Raw genomic sequence first — 24,731 nt, forward strand, 5'->3', positions numbered from 1 at the left:
GATGATCTGTTGACTCTTCCCAAAACTAGAGCACTCACTTCTGTCATCATGAAGTGCTTTGAGAGGCTAGTTAAGGAACATATCACCTCCACCTTACCTGACAACCTAGACCCACTACAATTCCCATATTGCCCCAACAGATTCATGGATGACGCAATCACTATTGCATTGCACACTGCCCTATCCCACCTGAACAAGGGAAATACCTATGTAAAAATGTTGTTCATCGACTACAGCTCAGCCTTCAACACCATAGTGCCCTCCAAGCTCATCACTAAGCTCAGGGCCCTAGGTCTGAACCCCTACCTGTGCAAAATGGGTCCTGGAATTCCTGACGGAATGACCTCAAGTGGTGATGGTAGGCAACAACACCTCTGCCATGCTGATCCTCAACACGGGGGACAGGGGTGCGTGCTCAACCCCCTCCTGTACTCCCTGTTCACCAATGACTGCGTGGCCATACACGTCTCCAACTCAACCATCAAGTTTGCTGACGACACAGCAGTGGTAGGCCTGATTACCAACAACAACAAGATAGCCTACAGGGAGGAGGTTAGAACCAGGAAAATAACCTTTCCCTCAACGTCAACAAAAAAAAGGAGCTGATCTGGGTCAAAAGCTTCAAGTTCCTCGGCGTGCACATCTCTGACAGCATGAAATGGTCCCTTCACACAGACAACATGGTTAAGAAGGAGCAACAGCACCTCTTCAACCTCAGGAGGCTGAAGAAATTTGGCTTGGCCCCTAAGAACCTTCTACGGCTGCACCATTGAGAGCATTGAGAGCATTATGTCGGGCTGTATCACCGCCTGGTATGGCAATTGCACCATCTGTAACTGTAGGGTGGTATGGTCAGCCCAATGCATCTCTGGGTGATGCCCACCAGGACATCTACAGCAGTGTCACAGGAAGGCCAAGAAGATCAAGGTCCTCAGCCACCCGAGCTAAGGCCTGTTCACCCCGCCACCATCTAGAAGGTGGAGACAGTATAGGTATATCAAAGCCGGGGCCGAGAGACTGAGAGAGAAACAGCTTCTATCTCCAGGCCATCAGACTGTTAAACAGTCACCACTAACCTTAGTCACTGTTCTAGCCGGCTACCACCCTATGTTTTTATTATTATTTATATTTTTTATTTAACCTTTAACCTTTACTTAACTAGGCAATTCAGTTAAGAACAAATTCTTCATTGAACACTGGTCACTTTAATAATGTTTACATACAAAACAAACCATTATATGTATATATATTTATTCTGGTCTCTGATATTTTCTTATTTTTATATATTTTTTTGAGTATGTGTGTATTGTATTTTTTATTTTTGTATTATTATTGCTAGGTATTACTGCACTGTTGGAAGTAGAAAGAAAAGCATTTCTTTGCACCTGCGATAACATCTGCAAATCTTCTCATGCGACCAATAAAATTGGATTAGATTTGATTTGAATGGATGCAATTTCCACTGACTCTTCCCAATTTGCGTAGAAGCCCTATGATCTGGTGGATGTGTATCAGGGGGTGTTGTGATCCAAAAGTATTGCTTGTCTATTGACTGCAAATCATGTTGAATTTCACACGTCGGATCTAATTGAGCTTTATATAGCTCATAGCTTTATCTCAATTGCCCACACCCATGGGAAACTGGCACCTGGTAGGTCACGGTTCAATCTTACACATGCATTGAGGAAAAAGCCTTGCTTTCACCTCCCAATTGATTAATGGTTAACAAATAACAATCCGACCCATGTCTGTGTTCAGAGTTTTAGTTTGGTACACAGAGGTGTACCCCATGCTGTTTGAGTGTCTCACCAGATAGTTGAGATATTGTGAGAGAAGCTATAAGAGCAATGACCCATGTCTGTATTCAGGATGTTGGTAGTGTATTTCATGCAGTTTGAGCTGACCAGCAGATGTCAATTCTTTGAGATAGTGAGATAAATAACGGTCTGTTTGAAAGGGGGTCATATAAAACGTTGCCATACATTTTTTACAGGTAACATACCACATCTTCTGTCTGAAATGGTTAATAGAGAGATGGTGAAATGGTCACAGAAGTGTATTCCATGCTATTGAAGTAGATAAGCAAAAAAAGGCTGTAGGAGGTGCCAAGACAAAGGTGTATTCCATGATATTTTGGTTGGTTGAGCAGAGAAAATATTAGAGGAATAGTGAAACAGTGAGAGAGGCTTTAGGCCGGTGCCAAGACCTCCTGCTGGGGACCAGAAGCCGCAGTGAGTTGAGTTGGAAGTTACGCCTCTAATCATCCAGAGAGACAGACGTTACATTTCACACCTCAAGGTTACTGTATGTAAAGTGGTCTTAACACAACGAACTGGAGATTAAAAGACAAAAGTTGATTAATATAACCCTCCTCCCTAGTGGGTTAAAATCCATGTCCACTGCCTGTCTCTGCTACAAGACTGTGTTAGCCCGGTGAACTAAAGCCTAGGGCTAGGCATTAGCTTGGGGAGCTGACTTGTCTAGTTAAATAAAGGTTAAATAAATAAATAAAATAGTGTAAATCTTCAGCTAAATCAAATCTAATTGTATTTGTTACATACACATGGTTAGCAGATGTTAATGCGAGTGTAGCGAAATGCTTGTGCTTCTAGTTCCGACAATGCAGTAATAACCAACGAGTAATCTAACCTAACAATTTCACAACAACTACCGTATACACACACGTGTAAAGGGATGAAGAATATGTACATAAAGATGTATGAATGAGTGCTGGTAAAGAACGGCATAAGCAAGATGCAGTAGATGGTATTTAGTACAGTATATACATATGAAATGAGTAATGTAGGGTATGTAAACATATAAAAGTGGCATTGTCAGGCTAGGTTACTCATCACCACCTCTGAACCACCTCCGTCATAACTAGCTAAATTAACTTATCTGTCAACCTCAACCAATCATTCCCCTCTTAGTTGAACGGCTCTGTTGGGCCAAAGCAATCTGATGTTTGTCTGAATTTGACAGCCCAATACATCTTGTTTCCCTCACACACAGCCCTGATTGAAGGAAATATATAAATAGGGACAAGGTAGGTATCCCTTGTCATGATTGTTGCACATAATTTGTGATGACACAGTCATATTTGAAAATACTAATGCCTTCAAGTACTTTTCCATCAAACATGATGTTAGCTATATACAGTTGATGTTGGAAGTTTACATACACTTTGGTTGGAGTTATTAAAACTATTTTTTCAACCACTCCACACATTTCGTGTTAACAAACTACAGTTTGGCAAGTCGGTTAGAACATCTACTTTGTGCATGACACAAGTAATTTCTCCAACAATTGTTCACAGACAGAATTATTTCATAATTCACTGTAAAACAATTCTAGTGGGTCAGAGGTTTACATACACTAAGTTGACTGTGCCTATAAACAACTTGGAATATTCCAGAAAATGATGTCATGGCTTTAGCAGCTTCTGATAGGCTAATTGACATCATTTGCGTGAATTGGAGGTGTAACTGTGGATGTATTTCAAGGCCTACCTTCAAAATCAGTGTCTCTTTGCTTGACATCATGGGAAAATCAAAAGAAATCAGCCAAGACCTCAGAAAAAAATAGTAGACCTCCACAAGTCTGGTTCATCCTTGGGAACAATTTCCAAATGCCTGAAGGTACCACATTCATCTGTACAAACAATAGTACGCAAGTATAAACACCATGGGTCCACACAGCCGTCATACCGCTCAGGAAGGAGACGCGTTCTGTCTCCTAGAGATGAACATACTTTGGTGTGAAAAGTGCAAATCAATCCCAGAACCACAGTAAAGAACCTTGTGAAGATGCTGGAGGATGCTGGAGGTACAAAAGTATCTATATCCACAGTATAACAATCCTATGTCGACATAAACTGAAAGGCCTCTCAACAAGGAAGAAGCCACTGATCCAGGTCTGGTCTGATGAAACAAAAATTGAACTGTTCGGCCATAATGACCATCGTCATGTTTGGAGGAAAAAGGGGGAGGCTTGCAAGCCGAAGAACACCATCCCAACTGTGAAGCACGGGGGTGGCAGCATCATGTTGTGGGGGTTATTTGCTGCAGGAGGGACTGGTGTACTTCACAAAATAGATGGCATTGTGAGGAGGGAAAATTATGTGGATATATTGAAGCAACATATCAAGTCATCAGTTAAAGATTGGTCACAAATGGGTCTTCCAAATGGACAATGACCATAAGCATACTTCCAAAGTTGTGGCAAAATGGCTTAAGGATAATAAAGTAAAGTTATTGGAGTGGCCATCACAAAGCCCTGACCTCAATCCTATAGAAAATATGTGGGCAGAACTGAAAAAGCATGTGCGAGCAAGGAGGCCTACAAACCTGACTCAGATGACACCAGCTCTGTCAGGGGGAATGGGCCAAAATTTGCCCAACTTATTGTGGGAAGCTTGTGGAAGGCTACACGAAATGATTGGCCCAAGTTAAACAATTTAAAGGCAATGCTACCAAATACTACTTGAGTGTATGTAAATGTCTGACCCACTGGGAATGTGATGAAAGAAATAAAAGCTGAAATTAATCATTCTCTCTACTATTATTCTGAACTTTCACATTCTTAAAATAAGTTGTGATCCTAACTGACCTAAAACAGGGAATTGTTATTAGGATTAAATGTCAGGAATTGTGAAAAACTGAGTTTACATGTATTTGGCTAAGGTGTATGTAAACTTCCGACTTCAACTGTACGGCTATACGCAGACAAGTTATATTTGTATGATTTTAATCATTATTAATTCATCATTAATCATGAATGAATCATTACCGTTTTGTTTAATTCATGTGACCGACCAATACTGTTTCATAACATGTGACAGACCAACATCTCACGAGTCTTCTCCTCTCTAAACTGATACCTTGAAACTGAGATATCATTAGTTCGTTCTCAAAACAACGTCTGGTCGTACTGCCAAATTGTAGCTACTGATAGTTGATTTCTACAGTCAGGCACTTTTATAGAACATATAAATGTTTTTTTAGAACAGCACAAACATTACAATTCCCATGACACTTTTTTGAGCTGTTCTTGCCATAATATGGACTTGGTCTTTTACCAAATAGGGCTACCTTCTGTATACCCCCTCTACCTTGTCACAACACAACTGACTGGCTCAAACGCATTAAGCAGGAAATAAATTCCTAAAATGAACTTTTAACAAGGCACACCTGTTAATTGAAATGCATTCCAGATGACTACCTCATGAAGCTGGTTGAGAGGACGCCAAGAGTATGCAAAGCTGTCATCAAGGGAAAGGGTGGCCACTTTGAAGAATCTAAAATATAAAATATATTTTGATTTGTTCAACACTTTTTTTGATTACTCCATGATTCTATGTGTTATTTCATGGTTTTGATGTCTTCACTATTATTCTACAATGTAGAAATAGTAAAAAATAAAGAAAAACCCTTTAAAGAGTAGGTGTTCTATAACTGGCCGGTAGTGTATATACATATAGTAGCATTCACACTGATATAGGGGCTAGGCCTACTTTAAATTGCATTATGGCTGAGCATGGACATGCTTAACATTGTGCCCTAATTAGTCAACACATATCTATTTTGTAACAACATCATAAAATAAAATACATTCGAAAATGATAGTTTCCCGAAGTGCATAATAGGCCTACCTGATGATACACGGTTTCTGTTTTAAATAAAAACAAAGGATTTTCTCGAATTCATTGATGATCAGATATGCTTTAATGGCTTCTGTTGCGCTCAATTTACAGTTGATAGACTCCGTTAACACTGCTCCAAACCTAGACTATCCTCTTCTTTAACAATAGCCTGTATAGAAATCAAAACCTCTCTGGTGCTGCAGCATGTGCTCATACGTTGTCATGCTCTGTTATGTTTATTAAAAGATTCTGCTTGTCTCCAGTCATGTAAAACGATGAAATGCGTTTATTGTCCGAGGTGGAAAGTGTATATGAATCCACAGCCTTCTGGTGTCTTTGCCATGTAGGTTAATGCTTACAAAATGAAACTACATCTCTAAAGGCTCTTGTCTGTCCTGGGAGTGAGGGTAAACATGTTCTCTGATATCCACTTCATGTTTTAATTATTATTTTGGGTACAGGGGAGGGTAAAAATATATTTTTCAAGTGTTCAGGGAGGGTAAAAATATACTTTACCGAAGGGAAGGCCATCCATTTTCCTTTCAGAGAGGTCAAATATTCTCCAGGCATCCCTCATTAGAAATAATGTACAGTCCCTTACCTGCAGTCATGAAACACCAAGGAGATAAGACTCAAAAACTGTCATAAAAGTAAAGAAACCTAACCAGGTGTCAACAACAAGACTAAGTTAGCCGACATTAGCTAGCTTGATAGATGTCACGTGAATTTCAAGTTTATAACAAAGGATTGCATGCATCTATCGTCGCATTTGCAGACTAATGTAAACCTGCTATTTCTAATGTGTAGATTGGATAGTTATAATTTAGGCTATTAATGAGTGCATAGTGGCAAATCAAATTGATACATTTGATACATTTTCAGCAGTCTGATAGCTTGGGGGTAGAAGCTGTTAAAGAGCCTTTTGGTCCTTGACTTGGCGCTCTGGTTTCACTTGCCGTGCGGGAACAGAGAGATCAGTCTATGATTTGGGTGACTGGAGTCTTTGACAAATTTTGGGGCCTTCCTCTGAAGGCCTAGTATTTAGGTCCTGGATGTCAAAACGCGTGGTCCCAGTGTGTATGTAAACTTCTGACCCACTGGGAATGTGATGAAATAAATAAAAGCTGAAGTAAATCCTTCTCTCTACTATTATTCTGACATTTCACATTCTTAAAATAAAGTGGTGATCCTAAATGACCTAAGACAGGGAATTTTTCCTAGGATTACATTTCAAGAATTGTGAAAAACTGAGTTTAAATGTGCAAGGTGTATGTAAACTTCCAACTTCTACTGTAGGTTTGAAGGAGAGATGAATGATGAGAGAGAATAACAGATCAGATGGATGAATAGATTGAGGGATGGAGGGATGAATGAAGAGAGGGAATGAGCGATGGATTGACGGATGGATAGATAAATTGAGAAAGGGAGAGGAGAAAGGAATGGGTTGACCAAAACAGATGGGCATTGCCCTGCTCTGAGAGAGCAACAGATGCCACAGAAATGCCCCCAGAAACTCTGTGCCAGCCAGGCCACTAAACAACAGTAAATAGACAGATAGAGACAGGGACACAGGGCACATGAGCTCTACAATGCCACTAACCCTCTCTCACACACACACTCTTGCATGCACGCATGCACACACACACACAAACACACAGAAGTCAGTGAGCCTTAGTGGTTGGGTTGTGTAGTGGATATGGGGTCAATGAGCTCAGCGACCAATCTCTTCGGAGCATTTGGCAGTCCTATGCTGAGGCTGCTATGTCTCATATGGCATGCATGCCAGGTCAAATGAGAGTAGGTGGATACAAGGGGTGATGTCATTATTTTTTGGACAAATCTATTTAATCACTCACTGGATTTCATAGCAGTCCGCTGTTTCAATTGGTTTCAGTTGGACATTTTAATATTTGTTAGATTTCCGCTCTTTGCCAGAATCTCTGGTCATGAATATTATCAGTCATTACCAAGACATTAAGTCACTCACATTAATTGTACAAGTATAGAAATCCGGTATTAATATTCCATTTAAAAATCCAGAAATTGTATCAACTACTGTACTACTGTACATTAGAAGGAGGTGTCAATAGAGATACATTACATGTAATTAATGTTCTATTTAATTGTATGGAGTCTCTGTGTTGGTCACATAATACAGATGCTAAATCTGTCATTCTGCCCCTGAACAAGGCAGTTACCCCACTGTTCCTAGGCTGTCATTGAAAATAAGAATGTGTTCTTAACTGACTTGAAAAACAGTCAAGTTGTGCTTATGATTATATTTGTATAAAACATTCACCTGGCGTTGCAAGAACATTCCCAGAACACATTTAGTCTGTTCTTTAATATTTCCTAACACATTTCTTTAGGTTGCGTTAACATTGTGGGGACATGGTAAGAGATATGTTGCCAAAAACACAAAAAACTGTCCACTTGTGGCGATGATGACAATGTTTCTATTAGGTTGGGGGAAAAAAAATGTCTGATGTTGTAAGAACATTCCAAGAATAATTTTTTATGTTCTATAAAAATTCCCAAAACACTAAAACTGTCGAGTTGTGCTGGCATTCAGATAATGTGTTAATGTTTGTATCAGGGTGCACAAACATTCCTTTGATGTTGCAAGAATGATGTTGTGTTCTTGTAAGTTTCCCAGAACCCAAAATCTGTCCAGTTGTGATGACATTCTTACAATGTTTCTATGAGGTTACACAAAACAGTCCCTCAATGTTCTTCCTATGTTCCCAGAATGATGCCATTTTGTTTTGAACAGTCCATTGAGGTTTCTTTTCATAAACGACAATCCGTGTAAAAACAGATACGGCGATTTATTACACATTTATTGTAAACAATTATTGTTTTACCGTAATTTGTAGATAGTCACATGCATCCACTGCGCCACTGGAATGGACTGACAAAACTATAAATCTGTTTACACTTATACTCTGACTTACAGGTTGTGGTCTTTGTCTTTACAAAAGAGAGGATAACTATGTCTAGAAGAATAAGTATCCTCTATTATTTCTTACTCTACCAATCTAATTTATATACTGTAAAGTTGGGGTGTTCTGACTTTTATTTTTCATACAAACTTTATTTCAGAAATCACTGGCAGATTGAGGTGAGGTGTACGTATACAGTGCCTTCAGAAAGTATTCATACCCCTTGACTTATTCCACGTTTTGTTGTGTTACCGGATTAAATATATTGTTTTTCTCACCCATCTACACACAATACCCAATAATGTCAAAAGGAAAACATGTTTTTAGAAATGATTGAAAATGTATAGAAAATGTAATCCAGAAATATCTAATTTACATAAGTACTGTATTCCCACCCCTGAATTAATACTTTGTAGAAGCACCTTTGTCAGCAATTACAGTTGTGAGTCTTTCTGGGTCAGTCTATAAGAGCTCTCCACACCTGGATTGTGCAACATTTGCTCATTATTATTTTCAAAAGGATTCAAGCTCTGTCGAATTGGTTTTGGATCATTGCTAGACAACAATTTTCAGGTCTTGCCATAGATTTTGAAGTAGATTTAAGTCAAAACTGTAACTCAGGAACATTCTGTGTCTTCTTGGTAAGCACCTTCAGCGTAGATTTGGCCTTGTGTTTTGGGTTATTGTCCTGCTGAAAGGTGAATTCATCTCACAGTGTCTGGTGGAAAGCAGACTGAAGCAGGTTTTCATCCAGGATTTTGCCTGTGCTTAGCTCCATTTCTTTTTTATCCTGAAAAACTCCCCAGTCCTTAATGATTATAAGCATACCCATAACATGATGCAGCCACCACTATGCTTGCAAATATGGAGAGTGATACTTATTAATGTTGTTGTATTGGATATGCCCCAAACATAACACTTTGTATTCAGGACAACAAGTGAATTGATTTGCAAAATGTTTTCCAGTATTACTTTAGTGCCTTGTTGCAAACAGGATGCATGAAATAAAATATGTTTATTTTGTACAGGCTTCTTTCTTTTCACTCTGTCAATTAGGTTAGTATTGTGGAGTAACTACAATGTTGTTGATCCATCCTCAGTTTTCTCCTATCACGGGGATTTTAAAAGGGGTGATTATTGTAAAGTCACCCCTGGCCTCATGGTGAAATCCCTGAGCAGTTTCCTTCCTCTCCAGCAACTGGTGCAGCAACTGTAGTGACTGGGTATATTGATACACCACCCAAAGTGTAATGAGGTAGTCATCTCTGTGTCATCTCCAAAAACCATGTTAAACATTATTGCACACAGAGTGAGTCCATGCAACTTTTAAAAAACCAAATGTGACTTGTTATGCATATTTCTACTCCTGAACTTATTTAGGCTTGCCATAACAAAGGGGTTAAATAATTATTGTCTCAAGACATTTTTAATTAAGTTGTAAGAATGTTGACTTTGCCATTATGGGGTATTCTATGTAGGCCAGTGACAACAAAAAAAAAATCTCAATTGAATCCATTTTAAAATCAGGTTGTAACACAACAAAATGTGGGGAAAGTAAAGGGGTACTTTCTGAAACACTGTATGTACATATCTACTAAGACTTATAGATGGGTTCGCTGACAATGTCAAGAAAATCATGTGCACACTTCAATGGGGCAGAAGTCTGTGTCTCCCACAGTCTAAGTCTATTATTATTATTATTATTATTATTATATTATTATATTATTATATTATATATAAGTCTGTGTGTTGTTGTGATTCTGATAGCCAGATAGCCACCAACAATGACAAGAAACTGCCATGTGGGGAATCGTAAGTGACTCGTTTCAGCTAGTTTCATCTTGTTCTTGATACCATGTCTTACCAACAACTGTAACGATGTATTTGAGAGACAACAAGTGCTCATTGTGAAAATGCATTTATGTTTTCATTAAATATTGGAGATTAAATATAGTTTGCATGCTGTCAACAATCTAAGCCAACCCTGTCTGTTTTGCCCCATAGTTGTGCATGAGTCGGCTTTATTGCTAAACAACCAACCCATAGTTTGGATCATAATTGAAGGATTTCAGTACAAAGGGATATCCACTAGAAACATTAGGATCCTGGTGGTGCAGCAGACTAAGTAGCCTACAGAACTTGAAGACGGCAGATCGCAGTTTCAAATCTACTTGAATATCATACTTTACAAAAGCTATATTTGGACAATATCCTAATCAAATCTAATGATGAAAGAAGATTGAAATGCCCTTTGTTGAAAAGTCGGGCAACTTCATATGATAATGTTACATTACACATCAATATTAGCAGAACATTGCGGCAAGGTTTTCAGAACTATTTCCATTATGGTTGAAATATGTTTTTAGAACAATTCATCATGTCCTAACCTTACAGGATAAAATTTATAAGAGACTCGCAGGAATGTTTCTTCTTTGTTGCTAAAGGTGTTAGTAGTAATATCTCCATCAACATTAGCAGAATATTCCAGGAATGTTTTTTTTAGAACAACTTCTATTGTTACCAACATTTTATTGCTGAAATATGTTCAGGGAACGTTATTAGAACCGTCAGATCATAATTTGCCATGCTTCTTGTTATGGGTGTTTTGAATAACGTATCCATCAACATTAGCAGAATGTTCCTGAACCACTTCTATTGCTCCCACATTTTGTTGAGGCAGTATGTTCTAAGAACATTACTGGAACATTGTGTTATTACATTTCTTGGCAACCATTCCAAGCATATTTCATTTCAAACGTTTCATAGAAAAATTGTTTGATCAAAAATGTTGTTTACATCCCTGTTAGTGAGCATCTCTACTTTTCCAAGATAATCCATCCACCTGACAGGTGTGGCCTATCAAGAAGCTGATTAAACAGCACAACCTTGTGCTTGGGACAATAAACTGCCACTCTAAAATGTGCAGTTTTATCACAAAACACAATGCTACAGATGTCTCTAGTTTTGAATGTCTACCTGAGCTGTTGCCAGAGAACTGAAGGTTCATTTCGCTACCATAAGCCACCTCCAACGTCATTTTAGAAAATTTGGCAGTACGTCCAACCGGCCTCACAACCTCAGACCAAGTGTATGGTGTTGAAGAATGTGGTGATCGATGGTGTCAGAATCGGCACTGAAGTCTAGGAGCACAAGAACAGATTAAAAGATAATTTACCACCTTCACAAGGGCTGTCTCAATACTTTGATGGGGATTCAAATCAGACTGGAGTGTTTCATATACATTATTTATCTTCAGGAAGTTGTTGTTATGGGTGATTTTAATAACTTTTTACCAGATAAAGTGACTGAGAACACATTTTCACTTACAGCAATGGCATAGGGAATAGTTACAAGGGAGAGGAGGGGGGATGAATGAGCAAATTGGAAGCTGGGGATGAAAAACACACATAAAAGCAAACTAAATCAATCTAAGTGCATATTCTATATTCATAGCTGATGTGAAATGTCCTACATGACAGTAGCCAATTTGAATCTGCCGCCAATAAGAAAAGAATGCCCATTCACACACATTCCTACACAGCTTTACAAATTCAGCATTACAGTTTTCAACGCACCCATACCTGTCTTGTAGATCAGCAGATTCGGACTGCAGAAACTTGTTATGAGGGTCGAGGAGCCCCAGGATGTTCACAATAAACTGTGCCATATGCACAAGTAGACTCGATTTCACTGAGCATCTCTGTGATGTCACTTGATTTCAAAACGACTGACAGCGTGGTAAGGTGGCCAGTCCGTCTCTGATCAAGAGGTCTTTTCAGTTTTTCCCTAGCGTACTGTGCAGCCACCGTGGGTTTTCTCAAGAAATTTTACAGGGAGCTACACACACTGAAAAAGTCTATCACAAAAGTCATCACACAGGAGTGGTGGTTGCTGATAATGGGCCTCTGTACGCCTATGTAGATATTCCACAAAAACATCTGCCGTTTCCAGCTACAATAGTCATTTACAATATTAACAATGTCTACAATAAATGTATGATCAATTTGATGTTATTTTAATGGACATTTCCATGTGACCCCAAACTGTTGAACGGTAGTGCATAAATATTTAAACATGATTAAAGTGACCAATTTTCATTGACTATGTACATAGGGCAGCAGTCCCTAAAGTGCAAGGTAGAGTACCCGGTGGTAGCCGGCTAGTGACAGTGAATGAGGGGTAGAGTAGGATACTAGGCAGAGGGCGGGGTACTGGGCGGAGGATTTCAAGTGGTGGCTGTTTAACAGTCTGATGGCCTGCTTTGACGCACCTGTACTGTCTCTGCCTTCTTGTTGGTAGTGGGCTGAACAGGCTGTAGCTCGGCTGGCTGAGGTCCTTGAGGATATTTGTGGCCGTCCTGTGACACTGGGTGCTACAAATGTCCTGAAGGACAGGCAGTGTGTCCCCAATGGTGTGCTGGGATGACCGCACCACCTTCTGGAGAGACCCTGCTGTTGTGGACGGTGCAATTTCCATACCAGGCGGTGATACAGCCCAACAGGATACTCTCAATTGTGCAGCTGTAGACGTTTGTGATGGTCTTAGAGGGCAAGTAAAATTTCTTTAGCCTCCTGAGTTTTAAAGGAACCATTTCAGGTCATCAGTGATGTGCATGCAAAGGAACTTGAAGCTTTTGACAATCTCCACTGCAGGGGTCGTCGATTAGCAAAGGAGATGTGTTGATAGGATTTTGGGAGAGTTTCCCTCAGATTTCCTTTATTAAAGTCCCCAACTACAATAAATGCGCCCTCAGGATATACGGTTTCTAGTTTGCACAAAATCCAGTGTATAGTTGAAGTTGGCAGTTTACATACACTTAGGTTGGAGTATTCAAAACTATATTTGGATAGAAAATAGAAAAAACAGTTTGAATGATGTCTGTGAGTATAACAGAACTCATATGGCAGGCAAAAACCTGAGAAAAAATCCAATCAGGAAGTGGGTAATTTGAGGTTTGTAGTTTTTCAACTCTCTCCCTATTGAATACACAGTGTCTATGGGGTCTTTAGAACCTTGTTTTATGCTTCTACTGTGAGGGGGCGAATGAGAGGGGAATGAGTCAAAGGTCTGCCAGAGAGGCATGAGCTGACCACGTGCGTTCACATGATTGTTAGCTTGAGTTCCATTGCAATTCTATAGACAAAGGAATTCTCCGGTTGGAACATTATTGAAGATTTATGTTAAAAACATCCTAAAGATTGATTCTATATATCATTTGACATGTTTCTAAGGACTGTAACGGAACTTTTTTTACTTTTCGTCTGCACCTAGTGATCGCGCGTCATGAATTTGGATTTACTGGGCTAAACGCGCAAACAAAAAGGAGGTATTTGGACATAAATTATGGACATTATCGAACAAAACAAACATTTATTGTGGAACTGGGATTCCTGGGAGGGCATTCTAATGAAGATCATCAAAGGTAAGTGAATATTTATAATGCTACTTCTGACTTCTGTTGACTACACAACATGACGAATATCTGTTTGGGTTGTTTTGGTCTCTGTACTCAAATTATTGCAAATTATTGCATGGTGTGCTTTTTCCAGTAAAGCTCCGTTAAAGCTTTTTTGAAATCTGACGCAGCGGTTGCATTAAGGAGAACTGTATCTATAATTCCATGCATAATGGTTGTATCTTTTATCACTGTTTATTATGAGTATTTCTGTAAATTGATGTGGCTCTCTGCAAAATCACTGGATGTTTTGGAAGTACTGAACGTAACGCTCCAATGTATACTGAGATTTTCTTATATAAATATGAACTTTATCGAACAAAATATACATGTATTGTGTAACATGAAGTCCTATGAGTGTCATCTGATGAAGATCATCAAAGGTTAGTGATTAATTTATCTCTATTTCTGCTTTTTGTTACTCCTCTCTTTGGCTGGAAAAATGGCTGTGTTTTTCTGTGACTTGGCTCTGACCTAACATAATCGTTTGGTTTGCTTATGTCATAAAGCCTTTTTGAAATCGGAAACCCTGGTGGGATTAACAAGAAGTGTATCTTTAAAATTGTGTAAAATACTTGTATGTTTGAGCAATTTTAATTTTGGGATTTCTGTCATTTTTTAAATTTGGCGCCCTGCACTTTCACTGGCTGTGGTCATATCGATCCCGTTAGCAGGATCTCAGCCCAAATAAGTTTTAAGGACAACCAAGTCAAGGTATTGGAGTGGCCATCAGAATGCCCTGACCTCAATCCTATAGAAAATGTGTGGGCAGAACTGAAATAGCATGTGCGAGCAAGGAGGCCTACAAACCTGACTCAGTTACAGCTCTGTCAGGAGGAATGGGACAAAATTCATCCAACTTATTGTGGGAATATTGTAGAAGGCTACCCGAAATGTTTGACCCAAGTTAAACAATTTAAAGGCAATGCTACCAAATACTAATTGAATGTATGTAACTTCTGACCCACTGGGAATGTAATGAAATAAATAAAAGCTGAAATAAATAATTTACCCTACTATTATTCTGACATTTGACATTCTTCAAATAAAGTGGTGAATCTAACTGACCTAAGACAGGGAATTTTTTACTAGGATTAAAGGTCAGGAATTGTGAAAAACTGAGTTGAAATGTATTTGGCTAAGGTGTATGTAAACTTCCAACTTCAACTGTAGTTCATTGAGAGCCATTGCGGTGTCGGCTTGTAGGGGAGCATACACGACAGTGACTATAACCAAATATAATTATCTTGGGAAGTAATATGGTGGGCATTTGAGGATGAGGTATTCCAGATGGGGAGAACAAAAGGACTTGAATTTCTGTATGTTACCTCAATCACACAATGAGTTTTTAATCATGAGACATTCTCCTCCACCTCTGTGTTTCCCAGAGAGTGATTTTTCCTGTCCGTGCAATGGACGGAGAACCCTGCTGGTTGTATGGATGGGGACAATATATCCGGAGAGAGCCATGATTCTGTGAAACTGTGAAACAGACTAGGTTACATGTATCTCTGGAAGAAGATCCTCACACTGAGCACATCTATTTTATTGTTCATGGACTAAACTTTAGCGAGTAATATACTCGGAAGCAGTGGGTGGTATGCCCACCTCCTGAGTCTGACTAGGGCCGTATTTCTCCTCCCTCTCCTCCGGCAGCAACATTTTGGAGTGTCATTCGAGGATGAATGGGGCAGCCTCGGGCAGTTCAAACAAAGGATCCAGGTCTGGGAAGTCAAATTTCTAGTAGAATTTCTGTTGATTGACCACTGATCTAATATCCAAAATGCATTTTTGGCTGTAGGTGATAGTAAAAACTATAAACGTTCTGATTAAATAATGTAAGAAATAACACACAAAAAAATGAAATATAGCAAAGTTTGCAAGGAGCAAGAAACAGGGCGACCATGTCTGTCGGTGCCATCTCATTACTGATATACTGGGTTATTACAATACCTGGAAACCTAATTAGAACATTTGGGGAATGTTCTGTAGCGGTTGTTACAGATGTTGAACACAACATTCACTAGGAGAACATTCCAAGGATATTTCATTTATAAAATTTTCTGGAAGAAAAATCAACATTTTGTTATCATCATGTTAGATACAACCCTACAGTAAATATAACTTAATGGGAATCTTAGGTAATGTTCTGAGAATGTTCCCGGTTTGACGGTGGGATGTGGGGAGGTGCTGTTTTATAGTGTTTTAGAGAGAGTGGATTTGGTGCTGATGAGGTGGCATACCAAGCATGCTTCTGTTACTTTGAAGTAGAGGATCGCCCTCTATTGAGGTAGAAGGAAAATGGCATGGAGGTGAGGATTCTGTCATACACAACAAGGACATCCTGTACATTAAAACAATTCATTAACAGATTTTATTGACTGCTCTATAAACAATCATCTAATTGAGATGAATTAGGAGGTATATAAGAAAACATTTATGTATTATATAATAATAGTATATATACACAGTAATAGTAAAAAGTTTCAACACACCTACACATTCAAGGGTTTTTCTTAATTTTTTACATAGTAGAATAATAGTGAAGACCTCAAAACTATCAAATAACACATATGGAATCATGTAGTAACCAAAAAAGTGTTAAACAAATCAAAATATTTTTTATATTTTAAATTCTTGAAATTGCCTATTTATTGCCTTGCCTACCTCCTTTATCTTACCTCATTTGCACACACTGTATAAAGCCTTTTTCTCTATTGTGTTATTGACTGTGTTGTTGTTTGTGCCGCACTGCTTTGCTTTATCTTGGCCAGGTCGCAGTTGTAAATGAGAACTTGTTCTCAACTAGCCTACCTGGTTAAATAAAGGTTAAATATATATTTTTTTAAATAGCCAGCTTTTGTCTTGATGACAGCTTTGCACACTCTTGGCATTCTCTCAACCAGCTTCACCTGGAATGCTTTTCCAACAGTCTTGAAGGAGTACCCACATATGCTTAGTACTTGTTGGCTGCCTTTCATTCACTCTGCGGTCCAACTCATCCCAAACTATCTCAATTGGATTGAGGTCAGTTGATTATGAAGGCCAGGTCATCTGCAGCATTCCATCACTCTCCTTCTTGGTCAAATAGCCCTTACACAGCCTGGAGGTGAGTTGGGTCATTATCCTGTTGAAAAACAAATGATAGAAGGAAAGAAATTCCACAAACTAACAATTAACAAGGCACACCTGTTTATTGAAATGCATTCCAGGTGACTACCTCATGAAGCTGGTTGAGAGAATGCCAAGAGTGTGCAAAGCTGTCATCAAAGCAAAGGGTGGCTACTTTGAAGAACCTAAAATCTATTTGGATTTGTTTAACACTTTTTGATTCTATATGTGGTATTTCATAGTTTGCCGTCTTCGCTATTATTCTACAATGTAGAAAATAGTAAAAATAAAGAAAAACCCTTGAATGAGTAGGTGTGTCCAAACTTTTGACTGGTACTATATATATATATATATATATATATATATATATATATATATATATATATATATATCACACACTGAACAAAAGTATAATGCAACAATTTCAATAATTTTACTGAGTTACAGTTCATATAAGGAAATCAGTCAATTTAAATCAATTCATTAGGCCCTAATCTATGGATTTCTCATGATTGTTCCGGGGAGCAGGCCATGGGTGGGCCTGGGACCCACTTGGGAGCCAGGCCTACCCACTTGGGAGCCAGACACGCCCACTGGGAAGCCATAAAATAAAAACAATTTGGGGGATTACCCTTATTTTACCAGATAAATTGACTGTGAACACATTCTCATTTACAGCAGCAACCTAGGGAATAGTTACAGGGGAGAGGAGTGGTGGTGAATGAGCAAATTGGAAGCTGGGGATGATTAGGTGGCCATGATGGAATTTAAATCCATAGGGGGGCACAACTAGTATTGCTTTAGAGCTCAAATAAAACAAGGTAGATTGGTCCTACTGCTGTTCGAATGTACAAAAATGTATCTGAAATGCAGCCGCAGACCTACACATTATTTGCGCCTACCAACACGCACAGATCAGCTGGACAGGATGAGCACCACTATGCTATCAAAGATTCTTACAGGCTTCATAACTTAAACTTCAATAATTCGAACTATAGGCTACACTTTCCATTACAAAAGGTCTTTATTGTAGACAGAAATACTCAGTTTCATTAGCTGTCCATGTGGCTGGTCTCTGAAGAACCCGCAGGTGAAGAATCTGGATGTGGAGGTCCTGGACTGGCGTGGTTACATGTGGTTTGCGGTTGTGAAACCGGTGTTGGACGTACTGCCAAATTCTCTAAAACGACATTGGAGGCAGCTTTTGGTAGAGAAATTAACATTATATTTTATGGCAACAGCTCTGGTGGACATTCCTGCAGTCAGAATGCCAAATGCACACAATGGTGCACCTGTGTAATGATCATGCTGTTTATTCAGCTTCTTGATATGCCACACCTGTCAGGTGAATACATTATCTTGGCAAAGCAGAAATGCTCACAAACGGGGATGTAAACAAGTTTGTGCACAATATTTGAGAGAAATAGCTTTTTGTGCATTTCTGGGATCTTTTCTTTCAGCTCATGAAACATGGGACCAACACTTTACATGTTGCATTTCTATTTCTGTTCAGTATATACATAATATACACATAATAATATATATAATATACATACATACACTGAGTATACAAACATTAAGAACACCTGCTCTTTCCATGACGTAGACTTACCAGGTAAATCCAGGTGAAAGCTATGATCCCTTATTGATGTCACATGTTAAATCCACGTGATTCAGTGTAGATGAAGGGGAGGATTTTTAAGCCTTGAGACAATTGAGACATGGATTGTGTATAGTATGTGTGGGGGTTGCAACTCAATAAGGTGTTCTTGATGTTTTGTACAGTCAGTGTTTGTATATATATATATATATATATATATATATATATATATATATATATATATATATATATATATACCTCGTGGGGCATCAATGATCATGAGGAAGGTGAGGGATCAGCCCAGAACTACATGGCAGGACCTGGTCAATGACCTGAAGCGAGCTGGGACCACAGTCTCAAAGAAAACCATTAGTAACACACTACGCCGTCATGGATTAAAATCCTGCAGCGCACGCAAGGTCCCCCTGCTCAAGCCAGCGCATGTCCAGGCCCATCTGAAGTTTGCCAATTACCATCTGGATGATCCAGAGGAGGAATGGGAGAAGGTCATGTGGTCTGATGAGACAAAAATAGAGCTTTTTGGTCTAAACTCCACTCGCCGTGTTTGGAGGAAGAAGAAGGATGAGTACAACCCCAAGAACACCATCCCAACCGTGAAGCATGGAGGTGGAAACATCATTCATTGGGGATGCTTTTCTGCAAAGGGGATAGGACGACTGCACCGTATTGAGGGGAGGATGGATGGGGCCATGTATCGCGAGATCTTGGCCAACAACCTCCTTCACTCAGTAAGAGCATTGAAGATGGGTCATGACAACGACCCGAAACACACAGCCAGGGCAACTAAGGAGTGGCTCCGTAAGAAGCATCTCAAGGTCCTGGAGTGGCCGAGCCAGTCTCCAGACCTGAACCCAGCGACAGCCCCGAAACCTGATGGATCTGGAGAAGGTCTGAATGGAGGAGTGGGCCTGCTGCAGTGTGTACAAACCTGGTCAAGAACTACGGGAAACGTATGATCTCTGTAATTGCAAACAAAGGTTTCTGTACCAAATATTAAGTTCTGTGTTTCTGATGTATCAAATACTTATGTCATGCAATAAAATGCAAATTAATTACTTAAAAATCATACAATGTGATTTTCTGGATTTTTGTTTTAGATTCTGTCTCTCACAGTTGAAGTGTACCTATGATAAAAATTACAGACCTCTACATGCTTTGTAGGTAGGAAAACCTGCAAAATTGTCAGTGTATCAAATACTTGTTCTCCCCACTCCATACATATTTTTTAATAATATAAATGTTCTCTTAGCTCTCTGATACATGGATCAAAAGCTTTTTTTCTGCCACATAATGTAACGGTTGTCGTCGGGAGAAAGAGAGGACCAAGGTGCAAGGTGGTAAGTATTCATTGTAATTTAATAAAGAATGAATACTGAAACAAGAACAATACACGAATAAAACGAACAGTCCTGAACGGTGCAACAAAACACAGAACAGAAAATAAACACCCACAACTCAAAAGTGAAACCAGGCTACCTAAGTATGATTCTCAATCAGAGACAACGATTGGCAGCTGCCTCTGATTGAGAACCATACCAGGCCGAACACAGAAAATCCCAAATTATAGAAAAAAGAACATAGACAACCCACCCAACTCACACCCTGACCATTCTAAAACAAAGACATAACAAAGGAACTAAGGTCAGAATGTGACAGTACCCCCCCCTGAACCTATATGGGAGGGTCTGGGTGGGTGTCTGTCCGTGGTGGCGGCTCTGGCGCGGGACGTGGACCCCATTTCCACCATAGTCTTTGTCCCCCTCCTCAACCGCCTCCGTGGCCACTTCGAGCGGCAACCCTCGCCGCCGACCTCGGACTGGGGACCCTAGCAATGGGTCCCGAATGGACGGGAGATTCCGGCAGCACCGGACAGAAGGGAGACTCCGGCAACGCCGGGCAGGCGGGAGTGAAGGGCGATTCTGGCAGCTCCTGGCTGACTGACGGCTCTGGCAGCTCCTGGCTGACTGACGGCTCTGACAGCTCCTGGCTGACTGACGGCTCTGGCAGTTCCTGGCTGACTGACGGCTCTGGCAGCTCCTGGCTGACTGACGGCTCTGGCAGCTCCTGGCTGACTGACGGCTCTGGCAGCTCCTGGCTGACTGACGGTTCTGGCATCTCCTGGCTGACTGACGGCTCAGGCAGCTCCTGGCTGACTGACGGCTCTGGCAGCTCCTGGCTGACTGACGGCTCTGGCAGCTCCTGGCTGACTGACGGCTCTGGCAGCTCCTGGCTGACAGACGGCTCTGACAGCTCCTGGCTGACTGACGGCTCTGACAGCTCCTGGCTGACTGACGGCTCTGGCAGCTCCTGGCTGACTGACGGCTCAGGACAGACTGGCGGCTCTGGTAGCTCAGGACAGACGGGAGACTCTGGCAGCTCAGGACAGACGGGAGACTCTGGTAGCGCTGGACAGGTCCGGAACACCTGTAGGAAGGAAACGGAGAGACAGCCTGGTGCGGGGGGCTGCCACCGGAGGGCTGGTGCGTGGAGGTGGCACCAGATAGACCGTGAAATCGCACTGGCGAGGTGGAATAACCCGCAATGGGCTGTCCCATGTCCAGGAGTCCTGAGATCGCTGCTCCCCGAAACCAAGCTGCTTGGTCCCTTTTTGGTGGGTGTTTCTGTAACGGTTGTCGTCGGGAGAAAGAGAGGACCAAGGTGCAAGGTGGTAAGTATTCATTGTAATTTAATAAAGAATTAATACTGAAACAAAAACAATACACGAATAAAACGAACAGTCCTGAACGGTGCAACAAAACACAGAACAGAAAATAAACACCCACAACTCAAAAGTGAAACCAGGCTACCTAAGTATGATTTTCAATCAGGGAAAATGATTGACAGAACGTGACACATAATCAGTGGAGAAAAATACACATTTTTAAACAAATAAACTGCAACATAGTACTGAGAACACAACTTTCAGGCATCGAGTCAAAACCCACATCTTCGAGGAACCATCTTAAAGCTATCCTACCATACACAGTGCCCTCCATAATTATGTATTTATTTTAATTTTATTAAACCTTCATTTAACTAGGCAAGTCAGTTAAGAACAAATTAATATTTACAATGATGGCCTACCCCGGCCAAACCATAATGACGCTGGGCCAATTGTGCGCCGCCCTATGGAACTCCCAATCACGGCCGGTTGTGATACAACCTGGAATTGAACCAGGGTCTGTCGTGACGCCTCTAGCACGGAGATACAGTGACTTAGACCGCTGTGCCACTCGGGAGCACAAAAACTTATTGGGACAGTGAAAAATATTTTCTTCTTTTGGCTCTGTACTCCAAAAGTTTGGATTTGAAATGAAGCAAAGACTGACTGCTTTAATTTGAGGGTACTTTCATCCATATCGGGTGACCCATTTAGAAATTACACAGCACTTGGTCCCATATTCATAGCACGCAATGACCTCATCAAGCTTGTGACCACAAATTTGTTGGATGCACTTGCTCTTTGTTTTGGTTGTTTCAGATTATTTTGTGCACAATAGTAAACAATGAACTGTAATTTTGAAGTCACTTTTATTGTAAATAAGAATCAAATATTTTTCATAACACTTCTAGTTGCACAAATATCACCCCCCCCCCCACCCAAAAAAAATAAAAAATAAAAATAACTCCCCTGTTATTGTGACGGTGAGAGGATAACATGTCTTGGTGGTATGATATTTTTGTACGTCTGTAACCAACCTTTTTGGGAACGGTTGGCTACAATCATAACTGCTCAGTGTTGGGGAGTAGTGAACAACATGTAAACCTAGTAATTTAACTACATTTTACAGTAGTTTGGTGGTAGTTGAACTGAATTCAAAGGTAGGTAGTGTAGGTAGGTAGTGTTTTCAGTAGTTAATGACTTTTCTTGCCATGTGGTGGTGTAGCTAACTACTGGAAACCCACACTGTTTTGGTTTGCTATAAGAAAAGAAAATATGGGCGAAGTAGGCAATACCTTCCTTTCTAAATTTGAAGTTGTTGTGTTTAATAGGCCAAATTACACATTCTGTTAACATTTGACCAGTAAAGTGATCTGTTCTTGCAACTTGTAGTCTATGACATTTCAGATTTAAATTTGATAATTTTTCACAAAGTAGTTTTGATGTAGTGTACTACTTTTTCAAAGTAACTTTAAGGAAACTATATTTTTCCTTAAGGGCAGCTAAGCTTCTAGTGTGAATTGGTAGCTCAGTAAGCTATATTTTCAGTGTCGCTTCCCCAACACCGTTACTGCTCTTCTCGACTTGTGTTTGATTCCTGAGCGTGACAATATGTATAGAATTTGAACTAAGAGTAGTTCTGGTTTCATGAAGCTCCATTGAAGTCAGCTCTCCTCTGTCACTCCCTTCAGACGAAGCTCCTCCTGGACCCGAGAGAGGTAGCCCGGGTCTGGATACCCAAAACTAACAAGGAGAAAAGAGAGAGGGAGTAACAGCTTCAGTGTCACATTGATCTGCCATTTCAAAAACATGGCAATGTTTGAACGCTCTCGAATGTCAATAACACTGTTGCAACACCGTCAATCACGGTGATATGGGTCTTCATTAGACTTAGGGATAGAAATGTCACAATGGAACTTCAGGAGCATTCAGGACCATTCAAACCATGTGTGAGTATTTCCTCAGACTAGGATAGATAGTCCTACTTACAACTGTGGTCCTCCACTAATGTTGGTCTTGTGGTGTATGTCGTTCCATGTGATGGAGTTGTTGAGGCCGGTAGTGGCTGATGTCCCGATCGTGAAGATGAGCCTCCTGTGAAAGGCTGTCTGGAGCAGCCTCAGTACCTTCTCTCCTTCCTCACAGGCTGGCAGAAAGGCCGTCCTGGATGTGCTGCAGTACTTCCCACCCGGGTTCGGATGCTCAGGCTGGAGTGATGTGGCGAGAAAAAGGAATATCAATCAATCAACTGTGTCTATAAAACCATTTTCCACAGTAGCAAGGAAAAACTCCCAAGAAGGAAGAGACCTCAAGAGGAACCAGACTCAAAACCGGAGATGGGTCTTCTCCTCTGGCTGTAGGCCTAATCATGTTATTTCAAATAACTGACTGGTGGTGGTAAGATGAATCCTACTACTTATAATTAGGGACTCATGGAGGATCACACTCCACCTTAGATGATAAAGAAGTCAGCAGCTAATCTGTCTGGCATGACATCACCAGCAAGACTGTAATGCCATGGAGGGGCAGTACCAAAGCAATACATCGACTTTCATATAAGGGCGTTCAAGAACAACATTAAGATGAATCTCTAACTAATCTCCGACTATACGCATGGCCCTTCCATCTTCAAGTCAATTGTGGCACAATGTCTATTGACACTTTCAATTCTGCTATACAATATAAAGCCCATCTGCGTCACATATAAAGTAAACATAGGCTACAATAAATCTCACCCCTTGTACTCCGGCTGGAAAGTGATAATCAATCGTGATATGTCCATTCCCCTCCTCATAACCAGGTAAACACTGCCAGTTGCGTCTCACTGTCATGGTCCCGTTCCGGGGCTGCGTTCCTTCGTAGGTCCCGTAAAAACTATTACATACCGGACATGCGGGTTTAATTTTTAAAAACGAGTCAATACAACTTGAACAGAATGAGTGAGAACATTTTAAAGTTATCTTTTCCTGAAAACTATCCATGCATATTATGCAATGGTCCTCCTCGTCGGCGCCGAGTCGCTGCTCTGTTGCAGAAGTACATCTGTCGCCTATGTTGGAGAATCCAGATGTCATTATAGATTAAGCGTTTGAGGACATTTTGTACATAGCTAATTTGAGGCAGAAACAGGAAAACGCAAAGTCATCTGACCAACTCGTCTGAGCTGAACTATGATTTTCAGGAAGAAGACTGTCGACAGAAAGAGGACTAAAGCCTCCCACATCTAGTCATTACCATACGTCACCCGTTGCTAATGTTCGGCAGAAGGTACAATGTAAGTGTAAAGGCTACAGTAACGT

At 40.4% G+C, this 24,731-nt stretch overlaps 1 protein-coding gene across 1 annotated transcript; it reads right to left on the reverse strand.

Annotated features, from left to right (window-relative positions):
- Positions 1-22,738: 22,738 nt before the first annotated feature.
- LOC124045167 (probable E3 ubiquitin-protein ligase DTX3) lies at positions 22,739-24,681 on the reverse strand. Its single transcript, XM_046364412.1, has 3 exons — positions 24,168-24,681; positions 23,422-23,639; positions 22,739-23,175 (listed from the first exon to the last, which is right to left on the reverse strand). The coding sequence occupies exons 1-3, from the start codon at positions 24,504-24,506 to the stop codon at positions 23,097-23,099; spliced, it is 636 nt and encodes a 211-aa protein (XP_046220368.1). The 5' UTR covers positions 24,507-24,681; the 3' UTR covers positions 22,739-23,096.
- Positions 24,682-24,731: the final 50 nt, after the last annotated feature.

The sequence above is a fragment of the Oncorhynchus gorbuscha genome, linkage group LG10, assembly GCF_021184085.1.
Source record: "Oncorhynchus gorbuscha isolate QuinsamMale2020 ecotype Even-year linkage group LG10, OgorEven_v1.0, whole genome shotgun sequence".
Lineage (NCBI taxonomy): Eukaryota > Metazoa > Chordata > Actinopteri > Salmoniformes > Salmonidae > Oncorhynchus > Oncorhynchus gorbuscha.